This window comes from Quercus suber, unplaced genomic scaffold, assembly GCF_002906115.3.
Source record: "Quercus suber isolate HL8 unplaced genomic scaffold, Cork oak 2.0 scaffold_823, whole genome shotgun sequence".
In the NCBI taxonomy this organism is placed as follows: domain Eukaryota; kingdom Viridiplantae; phylum Streptophyta; class Magnoliopsida; order Fagales; family Fagaceae; genus Quercus; species Quercus suber.
The window spans coordinates 171,129-185,398 of NW_027070253.1; the positions used below are offsets into that span (position 1 = coordinate 171,129).

At 36.0% G+C, this 14,270-nt stretch overlaps 1 protein-coding gene across 1 annotated transcript in view; it reads left to right on the top strand.

Moving 5' to 3' along the window:
• The window catches only part of LOC112003027 (uncharacterized), a 34,735-nt gene that overhangs the window by 2,170 nt on the left and 18,295 nt on the right, over window positions 1-14,270 (top strand). The window contains exons 2-6 of the mRNA XM_024035195.2: window positions 761-989; window positions 7,005-7,152; window positions 10,908-11,006; window positions 13,022-13,179; window positions 13,626-13,791. Coding sequence (XP_023890963.2) covers window positions 761-989; window positions 7,005-7,152; window positions 10,908-11,006; window positions 13,022-13,179; window positions 13,626-13,791 — 800 coding nt within the window. The remainder of the gene's footprint in view (window positions 1-760; window positions 990-7,004; window positions 7,153-10,907; window positions 11,007-13,021; window positions 13,180-13,625; window positions 13,792-14,270) is intronic.

Genomic DNA, 14,270 nt, shown 5'->3' on the forward strand with positions numbered 1-14,270 from the left:
AGAGCTCTACCTCATGTTGCTTACATGGTTTAAAAGTTTAAACATCAGTGAAGGGTAAAATTATAATAAATGATAATTTTATATACCAGAGATTATTATTATGGATTGGAGTTGAATTGTATGTGCAAATCCGAAGGGGGTAGCCCGAAATTTATGGACATTTGTATTTTACTAGGAGTGAGTTGGTTAATGCCGAAGTCAGTCTCTCAGTGTTTGAATTTTTTGACTTGTTGGAAGTGAACTATTGGACAAAAAAATGCAGCCTAAAAATTGGGGGGCCATTCTGCCATGTTTAATGTGGGGTACGTGGAGAGAAAGAACTGCACGTACCATTGAAGGAAAGGAATGGTGGTTAATTCAGATGAGGTTAAAATTCTTGGGATCTCTTTGCAAATGGAATCAAGCTGCAAGGCCATGTACTGCTTCAGATTTGTTGGATGTTATAGATACTTTGAGCTAGACATTTTGACCTTGTAGCTCCCATTTCTTTCTTTTATGGGGTCCTTTTGTATACTTGTCTTGTACTTAAGCTACTCCCCTCTTTTCTCTTTAATGAAAAATTATTTCACTTATAAAAAAATGGAGCTTCTTATTGGATTGTGATTTGGAAAGATACAGCAATCTGGGATACTTTATATGAGTTAGAGGAGATTGAAGTAGACATATCAGTGTGCTTTATAAAATGCTTTTTGTTCCATGGTAACAATCTTCCTCATTGCTTTTACTTCTGGTACTTACTCGACTCTTTATTTCTTGACAGATGTAGTGCAAGAAAGATTGAACTTATGGCTTTTGAAAACTCAAAATTTTTTTAGTGAAGTGGCTTCTCCATTTGCAAAAACTGTTCAAAGTAGAAAGCCTGATCCTGGAAATGCTTTTGATGCTCCGGATATGGAGGACATATTTATGGCAGAACAGACTATTCAGAGCAGAACACCGAATGGGATTCTCTCTTTAGCTGCTATCGTATCTATTGAGCAATTTAGCAGGTGAATATTTTTATCTAGAGTTTTCCATATTGGTGTCTCCCAAAGTGTTATTTTTTCTTCACTTGTTAACTGAAATTTTCAGTGAGATGAATTATATGTTATAACATTTGTAGCTTTTTACTTTCACTTAACATAAGATGTGGAACTTTATTACCCACTCCTTATTGCACACTCTGTACAAACTTCCTGTGAAAACACGATTTCAGTTATAATTGTGAAATGGTGTTTTCAAAACACGATTTCAGTTATAATTGTGAAATGGTGTTTTCAAAACACGATTTCAGCTGGCATGACATTGTGTGTACCATACACTCGGTGTATAACCATCACCACTCATATATATATGTGTGTGTGTGTGTGTATGTGGGTATATAAATCCGTGTGTGCGCGCCTCTCTAAACAAGACAAAATGTTTTAAGTGGGTATATATACCTGAAATATCATTATTTTTTGGTATTTTTGGATCAAGATGCCAATTGATAATCATGTATTTCTGGGAGTTTTGAAATGGAGGCTCTGCTTTGTTGATGTATATTTTTTGATAGGTAATAAAAGTTTTATTGATAAGAAAAGTGCAATGTGTTTACGATAGTAAACTCACTGCACTTGAAGCGGATACAAACAAATCAGAGAGAAGAGCTAATAGAAATACTGAATCAAACATGGAAAAGCAATGCATAAAACCCCAAACATGAGACCACTCAAACAACGTCCTAGCTAGTACAAACTTTAATAGATCTACCGGTCTCTCAATGTCCTCAAATGTTTGGGCATTGCGTTCCTTCTAGATTAACCACATAAGATATGCCGGTACCATATTCCAAACATTTGAAGAATAAGTCCCTAACCAATTCCTCCATGCAAACAGGAGAGAGACAACTGTATTTGACATTACCCACTGAGCCCCAAACATAAGAAAGACTTCACTCCACGAAGCATAGCAAACTTACAATAGAGTAAAAGATGATCCATAGTTTTCTCATCACAATGACATAGGCAACACCTATTAACAAGAGGTAAGTTTTTCTTAACAAGGTTATCTATTGTAAGAATCCCGCCTTTAGCAGTTGTCCATAAAAAGAAAAGACACTCTTTTAGGTACCTTAACACACCAAATGCTCTGCTAAGTGAAAGAAACAAAATGGGCTTCCAATAATGAATTATAAAAAGAGCCCACATAAAAAGCACCACTACAAGTCAACTGTCAAATCAAGATATCATCACCCTCCCCCTTGGTATTTTGGAGGAAATATGCTCAAAGAAAGAGTAAAATCTCTACAACTCCCAATCATTAAAGTCATGACGGAAAAGTAAGTTCTAGCTCCTACCTTACCCATTTGGTGCAATAAAAGCTAGATTAGAGATCCAAGCTTCTTGAGCCATAACATAGGCAAACAATTTTACTTATCAAAAAAAAAAACATAGGCAAACAATTCCAGATACAAGTCTTTCAAAGAAATAGGACTACTCCAAGGGTCGAACTGGAACTGAATGCGAAGGCCCTCTCCTGCCGCATACACCACATGACTAAAAAAATTCTTTGAACCTTTCCTAATGTTCTTCCATATCCCACAACCATGTGTCCCTCTAACAAAAATAGTGCACCAACCTCCATTAGCCTTCCATATTTGGTGGCTATAACCTGACGCCATAAATGGGTGACTTCCTACCCAAAACGCCATAGCTACTGTCCAAGCAAAGCTTAGTTAAACATCCCAATCCTCTAGATCCCCAAATCACTTGCCTCCATTGGCCAAACAACCTTTTCCCAAGCAACAAATGGATATTTAAAACTTCATCAGATTTCCTCCAAAGGAAATTTCTTTGAATCCTCTCTAATCTATCCACCACATGTTTTGAAATAGTAAACAAAGATAGATAATAAGTGGGAAGGCTTGATAGAGTGCTCTTCAATAAAGTAAGCTTGCTCCTTTTTAGCAAATATAATTGCTTCCAACCTGACTGCTTTTTCTCCATCCTTTCTATAATAGGGTTCCAAATCAAAGAATCCTTATAATGAGCCTCAAGAGGCATACCCAAATTAGTCATGGGCAAACAACCAACCTTACAACAACATAAAATACAAGCCAGAGCATCCAAATTCTTAACCTCACTAATCAGCACAATCTCGCTCTTACCAACATTTACTTTCAAGCCTTTGATAGCTTCAAAGAAATCAACACCATTCGGATATGTAATACTTGGTTCCTTGGATGCATCACAAAAAAGAATAATATCATTAGCAAATAGAAGATGAGAAATATAGTAATATACAAACCTCCTCCCGCATTTGAACTTGCTTGGAAACCACTAACAAAACCTCCCTTTTCTGTCCTCTTCAATAACGGACTCAGTTCCTCCATCACCAATTGGAAAAGGAGTGGAGATAAGGGGTCCCCTTGCGAAGGCTGTGAGAACTGCCAAAAAAATCAGTTGTAGACCAATTAATAAGCATTGAAAAATGTACTGTAGAAATACATGCCTTCATCCATCTCTTCCACTTCTTTCCAAAACCCACCTCTCCATAAGGTAAAACAAAGCACTCCAATTCACATAATCATAAGCCTTCTCAATATCCAACTTGACAATCACACCCGAAATACACTCTTCAATCTACTATCCAAGCATTCGTTTGTGATGAGAATAGAGTAAAGAATTTGTCTTCCCCCAACAATGGAATTCTGGGAATTGGATATAAGTTTATCCAACACACATAGTAGCCTATTAGCCAACACCTTTGATAGAAGTTTGTACAAACTACCCGCAAGGCTAATAGGACGAAAATCTTTATTGTTAACCGTGTTGATCTTCTTGGGTATCAAACACAAACACAGAAAGGTGGCATTGAGAGATTTCTTAAAGATGCTTTGTCTATGAAAGTCTGCAAAGAAAGCCATAACATCCCTCTTAAGCACACACCAACACTTTTGAAAGAAAGCCATGGTAAAGCCATTAGGACTAGGAGCCTTATCACCCTTAGCCTCTCTAAGAGCCGCAATGATCTCCTCCTTTTCAAACTCATTTTCTAGTGAAAGTTGATTGGATTCATCCAGACTAGCAAACTCTAACCCTTTAATAGTGGGCCTCCAAGATTCAGACTCTTGATATAACTTCTTTTAAAAATCCACCACTTGATCTTGGATATCTGACTAAGCCTCATACATCATGCCCTCAGTGATATATGCATAACATGGAATCCCACCTTTCTTTTCCTCTTTTAAATATTATCCATTACGAATAAGGAGAGGGTTTGGAATTTGATTGTATTGGGAATATGGAGAGGGTTTGGCTTGAAAGGAAGTTTGAGAGAGAGGAGATTCTTCAAGTTGTAAGTGACTTGGATGGGGAGAAAGCTCTAGGTCCGGATAAGTTTACGATGGCGTTCTATCATCATTGTTAGAGGGTAGTGGAGAAAGACGTCTCAGCGGTCTTTGAAGAGTTTTTCCATCATTGCAAGTTCGAAAAATCCCTTAATGCTACCTTCATCGCATTAACTCCTAAAAAGAACGATGCCTCTAATATTAGTGATTTCTGTCCTATTAGCTTGGTGGGGAGTGTGTATAAAATCTTGGCTAAGGTCTTAGCAAACCGTTTGAGAGTAGTTTTAGATCAGTTGATCTCTGAGAATCAGAATAGTTTTGTGGGTGGGAGACAAATCCTTGATTCGGTTCTTATTGCAAATGAGTGTGTGGATAGCTGAGGGAAGAGCAGGGTTCCTGATGTCATTTATAAGCTTGATATGGAGAAAGCCTATGATCATGTAAATTGGGAGGCTTTGCTATATTTGTTAAATAGGATGGGTTTTGGAGTGAAGTGGTGTAAGTGGTGTCATTTATAAGCTTGATATGGAGAAAGCCTACAATCATGTGAATTGGGAGGCTTTGCTGTATTTGTTAAATAGGATGAGCTTTGGAGTGAAGTGGTGTAAGTGGATCCGTTCTTGCATATCCACGATTCAGTTCCCTGTTTTGATTAATGGGTCTCCAGCTGATTTCTTTAGTAGTTTAAGGGGTTTAAGACAAGGAGATCCGCTATCTCCCATGTTGTTTTTGATCATGATGGAGGTGTTTAGTAGGATGTTGAGAAGAGTGGAGGGAGCTGATTTGATCCATGGTTTTAATCTTGAGGGTAGGAGGGTTGGTGGGGAACGTGTTTCTCATCTATTGTTTGCATACAATATTATCCTATTTTGTGGTGTAGATTTGGAGAAAATTTTTCATATTCGGTTGTTGTTACTTAGTTTTCAGGCGGTAACAGGATTGAAGGTCAATGTGCATAAGAGTGAAATGGTTCCAATAGGGGAGGTTGCTGATGTGCATGCCCTGGCTGAAATCTTGGGCTGTAGAGTTGGAACTTTTCCTATGTCGTATCTTGATTCTTGGCATGTTGTTGGGGGCTTCACATAATTCCCTTTCAATTTGGAATCCAATTTTGGAAAAAATTGAGTGGAAATTAGCCGGGTGGAAGAAGTTGTATTTGTCTAAGAGGGGTCGATTGTTGTTACTCAAGAGTATGCTATCTAGTCTTTCGACTTACTTTCTATCGCTATTCACAATTCCTGCTCATGTGGCTAATAAAATTGAAAAGTTGCAAAGGGATTTTCTATGAGATGATAGCAAGATTCATCTGGTAGGTTGGGATAAAGTTTGTGCGCCTATAGCCAATGGTGGCTTGGGGATAAGGAAACTTATTACCTTCAATAAGGCCTTACTGGGGAAATGGTTGTGGTGATTTGGAAAGGAAGAGGATCGGTTATGGAGAAGGGTGGTAGTTTCAAAATATGGGGAAGAATGGGGGGATGGACCTCTAAGTTGGGTAGGGGAGTTCATGGGTGTGGTTTATGGAGAGGTATTTGCATGGGTTGGGAGGATTTCAGCAAAAATTGTCAGTTTGTTGTTGGGTTGGGGAATAGAGTGAGGTTTTGGCAGGATGGGTAGTATTGGGATCAACCTTTTCAATTGGCATTTTCAAGGTTGTATGGTATTGCCATTGATAAGGAGGTTTCTGTAGAAGCTTCTTTGCCAAGGCAGGGGGTGGAGGAGAGAAGAAGTTGGGATGTTCGTTTTATTAGGGATTTTAATGATTGGGAGATGGATGAAGGGCTGCATTTTCTTCGTATTTTGGGAGCCGATACTCATCCTATGGATGCTGGAGACCGGATGAGATGAAAATTGAAGCCTGATGGGGTTTTTGACATCCGGTCATATTATAACGAATTAAGGGATTCTCCCTCAACTGCCTTTCCTTGGAAAGCTATTTGGAGAGTAAAAGCCCCTAGGCGAGTTTCTTTTTTTGTTTGGTGTGTAGTTTGGAATAAGATCCTTATGGGAGATAACTTGAGATTGAAGAGACTGGATTTTGTGGATTGGTGCATTATGTGCCGTCATTGTGGAGAGACAGTAGACCACTTACTTCTTCATTGTGAGATGGCGTATTGGTTATGGAGCTTTGTTTTTATAACTTTTGGCTTGTCTTGGGTTATACTTAGATTGATTCCAGATTTGCTTTTTGGTTGGTGGAATTGGCTGGGGAAGCATTCGTCTCAAATTTGGAATTTAGTCCTGTTGTGCATCCTATGGTGTATTTGGAAGGAACAGAATCAGAGAATTTTTGAGGATTTGGATAGTTCCGGTGGTCAGATGCTTGCTTCTTTTAGTGGAACTCTTTTTGATTGGTCTTGGATTTGGGGACTCACGTCTAGTGATTCCCTCTCTTCTTTTCTTTGCTCCCTTTCTCTTTTGTAATTATTCTGTTGTTTGGTTTTCTATTGTGTTTTTTCTCTGTTTTCTTCTTCTTGTACTTTTTGGGTTTGCTCTATGTTCTTCATGCATAGAGTAGACTTTTGTATATATATCATTCTTGCTTATCAAAAAAAATAAGGAACCGTTAAAGGGGAAAGACTATAACCCATTTTATTCTATTATTAACTTTTGTTTTTAAGGGCTTGCTAAGTTTTTTATGCCTATTGTACTAATAAGGGAATTGTGATTTGACTCTCCAACTTAAGATATGCAGGATGAATGGATTGACTGGGCAGAAAATGCAGAAAATATTTAAAGCACTCGTTCCTGAATCTGTATATAATGATGCCCGTAATTTGGTTGAGTATTGCTGCTTTAGATTCTTGTCAAGGGATAGTTCTGATATTCTTCCTTCTCTCAAGGTTTGTAATACTTATTCTTAGATTATAGTAAGTGGTTGGTATAGATTTTATTGGGCTTTATTTAAGTCTGTGTACAACGGAAATCCTTTACAGCAAATAAACTTATGAATCTCTGGTCTAAAACAGTTTTTTTTTTTTTTTTTCCTGATCTCATAGGCCATGCATGTATTCCTCGGTTCCTTTTCTGTTTCCCTTGCTTCTGTTCTCTAGTCTTTGACTTTTATATGCTCATGGGGAGTATTCTTGCCATCTAAGATCAAGTCTATAGTAATCAGTGTCAAAACTTTTAGCATGCAGTTTTATATAATTTTTCATTGTTCTGTAAAGTCCAATAAATGGAAAAGAGTAAAGACTAATGCCCTGCTTGGTAAACGTTAAAAAAAAAAAAAAAAGGTTTTCCGGTTTTAAACACCAAGCTGTTTTCCACACCAAGAAACATGTTGGCACCTTATTCCTGGAGAACTACTTTTAGAAAGCAGAGAACAGCAGAACAGCAATAAATGGAGGACACGTAAAATTTAGATGCTTTCCACACTATTGAATACAACCTTCATTACTCTCATCCGAAAAAAAATTGCAGCAGTTGAAGTGAGGAACTTTCGGCTGATTAGTCTTGTTGGGGGGTTTATAAAATTATTGCTAAAGTCTTGGCTACTTGATTATGCACGGTCATGGGAGCTATTATTTCAGCTTCTCAGAATTCTTTTGTTCTGAACGGGTAGATTCTCGACCTTGAACTTATTGCTAATGAAATGCCTTGATAATAGATTGAAGACCGGTCTACTAGGGTTACTTTGTAAACTAGATGTTGAGAAGGCTTTTGATCATGTTATTTGGGGTTTTCTTATTAAGTTGCTAGAGTGTAGTGGGTTCTTTGATAAGTGGAGGCAGTGCATTTTCTTTTTTCTATCTACTGTTTGTTTCTCTATTTTGATTAATGGTTCTCCCTTTGGTTTTTTTTGAGAGTTCCAGAGGGTTGAGACAATGTGATCTTTTGTTTCCTTTGCTATTGTCTTGGTCATGGAAGCTCTTGGAAGAATGTTGGATAAAGCTGTCTAGGAAGGTTGTATGTTAGGTTTTTGTGTGGGTAATTTGGAGGGAAGATCTTTGGTGGTGTCTTATCTTCTTTTTGCTGATGACACTCTAATTTTATGTGATGCCGACCTTGATTAGATTTTGATTCTCCATATGATTTTCCGTATGATTAGATTTTATCCTCCCCAAACCCCCTTGCTGGCAAGGCCGGTTTGGTCCTCCTTGAAATGTTAAAATGTGGATAATTATTCCCCATTGTTTAATATGGTGTCTTTGGAGGGAAAGAAACAGTAGGTGTTAGACCATGTTAGGTTTTTGTGTGGGTAATTTGGAGGGAAGATCTTTGGTGGTGTCTTATCTTCTTTTTGCTGATGACACTCTAATTTTATGTGATGCCGACCTTGATTAGATTTTGATTCTCCATATGATTTTCCGTATGATTAGATTTTATCCTCCCCAAACCCCCTTGCTGGCAAGGCCGGTTTGGTCCTCCTTGAAATGTTAAAATGTGGATAATTATTCCCCATTGTTTAATATGGTGTCTTTGGAGGGAAAGAAACAGTAGGTGTTAGACCCATACTAATCATTTTGGATTGGTTGTCTACCTTGCAAAACCAATCATTCTCTTCTATCTTTGTTTTTCTTGATTCTTGTAATTTTTGTATTTGACCCCCTTGTACACTCCCTTTGTACTAGAGTGTCCCTTTCTGATATCAATAAATCTTATTACTTATCAAAAAAAAAAAAAAAATGGTAAAGTTGGGGTTAAGAATTAGCTGTAAGTTCTGGGACTTATTAATCTTACTGATATGTAAGATTTGTCAATTGGTAATCTTCCATCTAGAAACTTTTTTTTTTTTTTTAGGTAAAAATACAAATTACACCTTTTAAGTTTGGTCAATTATCATTTTCATCCCTTAAGTTTTATTTTTGTCATTTTAGTCTGTGGAGTTTACATTTGTTGTCAACATTGATCCTTCTGTTATAAACTATCCTTAACCATTAATTTTTTTTTTTCATTTTTTCATTTTTAAATTTGAAAATTTATTTACATTTTTCCTAAATAAAAATAAAATTCATTCTTTCTCTCCTTTCTCATCCCATCTCTGGGAGGAGTGACTCTATGGAGGCTGCAGTCTTCTGTGATAACATAAACATTTTGATACTCATCATTCAGGAGACTTACCTTCGTAGTTTCTGTAAAGGTAATATATATGAACAAAATGCCTTCTTGAATTTACCTGTTCGACCGTGTTTTCTGCATGTGAGAGAGTTCCTGGCTCTTGCCAAAGAGTTTGGCTAATGTGGTTGTGTGGATAGCATTGATTATCTATGAGAGGCACCACAGGAGGAGTGACCAAACCCAATTGACACAGCGGTGAAATCCACCACAAATTGATATGATATCTCTGCAATAAAATAATAGTCAAAATGTTGTAAAGCTTAATGTGATGCCTCAAATTGTGTGAATTTAGTCGAATAGGAATTTTTGAGTATGGGTTGTGTGGGTGTGGACTGAGTTCTACATTGGGTATTTACTAGGTGGATTTTGGGTTTCTAAGTGTTTGTGAGGAGTCCCAATTATAATTTGACTAGTCCTTTTGGGGTATAAGAGTAGATGTCGCTAGCAGATGTGGCTAGTGCTTTTATCAGGTCGTTATAAATGGTATCAAAGAAAATCTAGTAAGTGGTAACGTCATGTTACTTGGACTGGGTTGCAGCACAACTTGGGCCCATATGAGGTCGTTGGGAATTTAAGTGGGGGAGATTGTGATAGCCCAAATTGTGCTGATTTAATTGGATTGGATTGTTTGATTGTGTGTTGTGCTGGCTGTACAAGCATAGGCTGTCCTACATTAGGTGTTTATGAGGTGGATGTTGGGTTTATAGGTGGTTGCGAGGAGCCCACTTGTAACCTGACTAGTCTTTTTGGGTTATAAGCGCAGAGGTGGCTAGCGCTTTCCTCGGATCATTACAATTATAAATCTTGTCATTTTTAGTCCATAGCTGCAAATGAGGTGGAGCTTGGCACTTGGGACAGGGGGTAGATGCTTGTCCACCATAAAATCCAATGGATTTCTTACTGATTCATCTTCTTTCTACTTTTTCTTCTCTAATCTCACTAACCCTCTTCTTTCTCATCTAACCATCAGATCTATTTCCTTTCTTTTTCCTTAGCAATGGCCAAAACCCCCTTTTGTCTCCTTTATTTGTTTTCTTTCTTTTCAATTTCACCTTCTTTTCTACATGGCTGAATTTTATTGCTAGATGTTTTTAGCTTTTCAATTTTTTAGGTAAATCATGTTTTTGAATTTGTTGCTTAGTTGGTATTGGTAATTGGAACGGTGCTATTGTTGGGCATGTGAGATATTTATTATTGTTTTATTATAGTTGCTATTTTATTTAAAATATTATTAGTTTGTTAATATTAAAAAAAGAGTTTTTAATGCTTAACGGTAGTTTGTGATGGAAAGACTAATGTTGACAACTAATGTAGACTTAATGGACTAAAATGACACAAATGAAAAATGAGGAATGAAAATAAAAAATGACCAAACTTAAAAGGTGTCATTTGTAATTTTTTTAAAAAAATAATTTTTTAATAATTAATAATTTACATTTTTTAATTATAAATTTCAAACTCAATAAATGTAAGTTTTGGATCTTCTACACTTACAGATTTTCTTCTTGTTTTTGGACAAACCTTGGCCCATTTGCAGGAGCCTGCATTCCAGAGACTGATATTCATAACAATGCTTGCATGGGAGAATCCTTACCAAGAAGAGCTTGCAAATGCTTCAGAGAAAGCTTATTTTCAGGTTCATTTTTTGTCATTTATTTGCTAAACCACCTCTGGAATGTTGTGAGTTTCTTTACTGACTTCAGTGGCAATTAGTGGTTTGAGCTTTGTGTTTATTAAGATAATTAAACTACAATGCTTGCATGGGAGAATCCTTACCAAGAAGAGCTTGCAAATGCTTCAGAGAAAGCTTATTTTCAGGTTCATTTTTTGTCATTTATTTGCTAAACCACCTCTGGAATGTTGTGAGTTTCTTTACTGACTTCAGTGGCAATTAGTGGTTTGAGCTTTGTGTTTATTAAGATAATTAAACTCTTCTTATGATCAATCACGGAATAAAAGGAAAGATTAGAAGAAAAAGCATGGGTTTTTATATGCATTAATTGCAAACCCGATCATTGCGTGTGATAATTTTTTTATGGTGATCTTGTTATATATATATATATATATATATTTTGGCAATTTAGTCTAATTTAATGGAGAGTAATTTATTTCATAATCACGTTTTCATTTATTATAGAAACAATAAAAAATGTACTATATATAATTTATGTCGTACCAAAATGAGACAATACAATTTTTTAGGAATTCAAAAGGTAAGTTAGTGAACATATTCATTTTTTAATAAAATTTATTTATAATATTTTGTGTATCATTAAAAAGTATATAAAAGGGAAAGAGAAGACTTTTGTGAAGGGAAATGAAAAAAAAAAAAAAACACACACACACACACACACTACCAAAACACATATTGAAGAAAAAAAAGGGAACCATCAACCTTAATTAGAGTTATAAGGAAGAACAAAAATCCACCAAAAGAAAGGAGAGAGAGAGAGAGAGAGAGGGAGAGAGAGAGAACTCACATATTTGTAAATGTGGGAAAAATATGAATTGAATGGGAGAAATGATATCAAATTTATACAAAATAAAATAGGGAGAAGAAGAGTCAAAATATAAGAAAGATAAAAGGATGAAGGAAGTGTAATGGTAAAGAATAAAGTAGTGGGGGGAGATAAAGAGGCAAGAAAGGAGGAGAAAAGTTGGAAGAAGTATAAAGTAGGTGTGAGCTAATAGGGAGAAGAAGAGGTTTTTTATTTATTTTTTATTTTTTATTTTTTATTTTGAGAATTGGGAGAAGAAAAGTTTAAAAAGAGAAAAGAAAAGATAAAAAAATAAGTGGATAATGTAGCTCCACAGGAGCGTAGAAATAATAAATACTATACTTCAACTTTTAGATATATATAAATATAGATTGGTGTACATCTTTGCAGATAATGAACATTTTTCTATTTTGAGATCATTCAAGAAATAAATGATTTCTTGCTATATAAGATAGTTAGGGATTGGATAGTGACATCGCATTCTCATCAGCCTGCATTTGATAGGTCAAAAGGAGACATGCATTCTCACAGTTGATGATCCTGATCCTTAGAAAGCAATTCATATTTGACTGCTATATCATAACTCCCTAGCTAGGAGAGGGGCTCATATGTTTGTGTTCTAGTGGGCTCCCTTTTTCTTGCTCTTCCCCCTCCCCCCCTCCTAGCTAAGCTTTTTGGTACTGATAATAAGTACTTCTAATGACATTTTTCTTGGTATTAGTTTCACTATTATTTAATTATATAATGATGGGTGAATGACCTCATCTCCTTCACTTGTTTATCATTTTCTACATCCTTCAGTTATTCTCAAGTATAGCAAGTTAAGATTGCAGAGTGTGGTTTTCTTCTGGAAAGTGGGAATAAACTAGAATATTTGCAATTTCCATGACATATATTTTATTATATACCACTCATATGGCTGACCTTGATTAATCTGCTGAGGATCCATAGGAGACCCCAAACTTAAGGACTAAGGCTTGGTTGTTGTTATTGTAAGTGGAAATTTGATGAACGTGTAGCTGGTAGGAGCATTTTACTTTGATTTCTCATCTGGATGTAATGGCTGTTGACAGTTTCTTTTCTCTCTTTCAACAATTAGTTTAATATTGAGTATGATAAATTTAAACATATCAATATTTTGTTGCAATTGTAGAGGAAGCTTGTTAGAGAAAAGGCTTTTGTTCGTATAGCTCCAGCTGTTTCTGGTGTGGCTGATCGGTCGACTGTGCACAATCTATTCAAGGCACTTGCTGGTGATGAAGAGGGTATCTCTTTGAGTGTGTGGCTAACTTATATCAGTGAACTTCTCAAGTGAGCTCATGATTTTCTTCTGATCTATGTGTATATGGTTTGTGATATTGTAATCAATGCTTTAGCATCTTAGTAATTTCTTTTTATACAATAACACACTTCCTAATAGGTTAGGAAGAACAGATATCTGAAAAGTCCCACTGTATTAGTTTGGACATGTATTGAACATGGACATGGCTTGGGTACATGTCTGATTGAGTTAAAACATATTTTAAAAAATGGAAATGGGAGGTGCACCTTTGGCAAAAAAAAAAACCCACAAAAATTTGACTCTTAAGTTATCCGCCATTGCCCTTTCTTTGAAAGGTATTTTGTGCATCATAAAATGAATTGTAATTTCTTGAATAACATGTCTTTTGTAGCTTTTACTGTTCATATTGCATATAATTACAAACTATATTTCTTCATCTGAAAATGCATTCAAGCTTCTACTGTTTCTGGTGTAGAGTGCATGAAGGACGGAGATCATACCAGATTCGAGAATGTCCCCAGTTTTATGAGGAGAGAGTCTTATGTATTGCTTCCAGCAGAAAGCGGCCTGTTCTAAAATGGGAGAACAATATGGCATGGCCAGGAAAACTTAGTCTAACTGATAGAGCAATCTATTTTGAGGTAATAGTCTTGTGTAACATTTCTTCATTGAATATGCATTTTGTGGAAAAATTGGTGTTCTTCATATGAAGTCCGTTAAGTTATTGGTGGAATGTATAGTATGATTCTATGCATATTCAACTCAACAAAAAGTGTTTTATAATACCTTTTTCATTGGTATGTTCTGTTAAACTGCCAATTCTCCCCAAAGCTTAAGTTATTAAGAAATGGTAAGTTTAATCACTTAACCATAATTCTAACACTCCCCCTCATTTGTGGGCCTAAACTTTCCCTTGATAAGTGGGGGCCCAACAAGTGGGAATATAACATTTTAAATAGAAGGTAGAGTAAAGACAGTGATTGAACTCAGGATCTCCTGTTTTGATACCATGTTAAATTACCAATTCTCCCAAAAGCTTAAGCTATTAAAAAATGCTAAGTTTAATTACTTAACCATAATTCTAACATGTTAGACGCTCACCCAGTGCGTTTTGAATCCA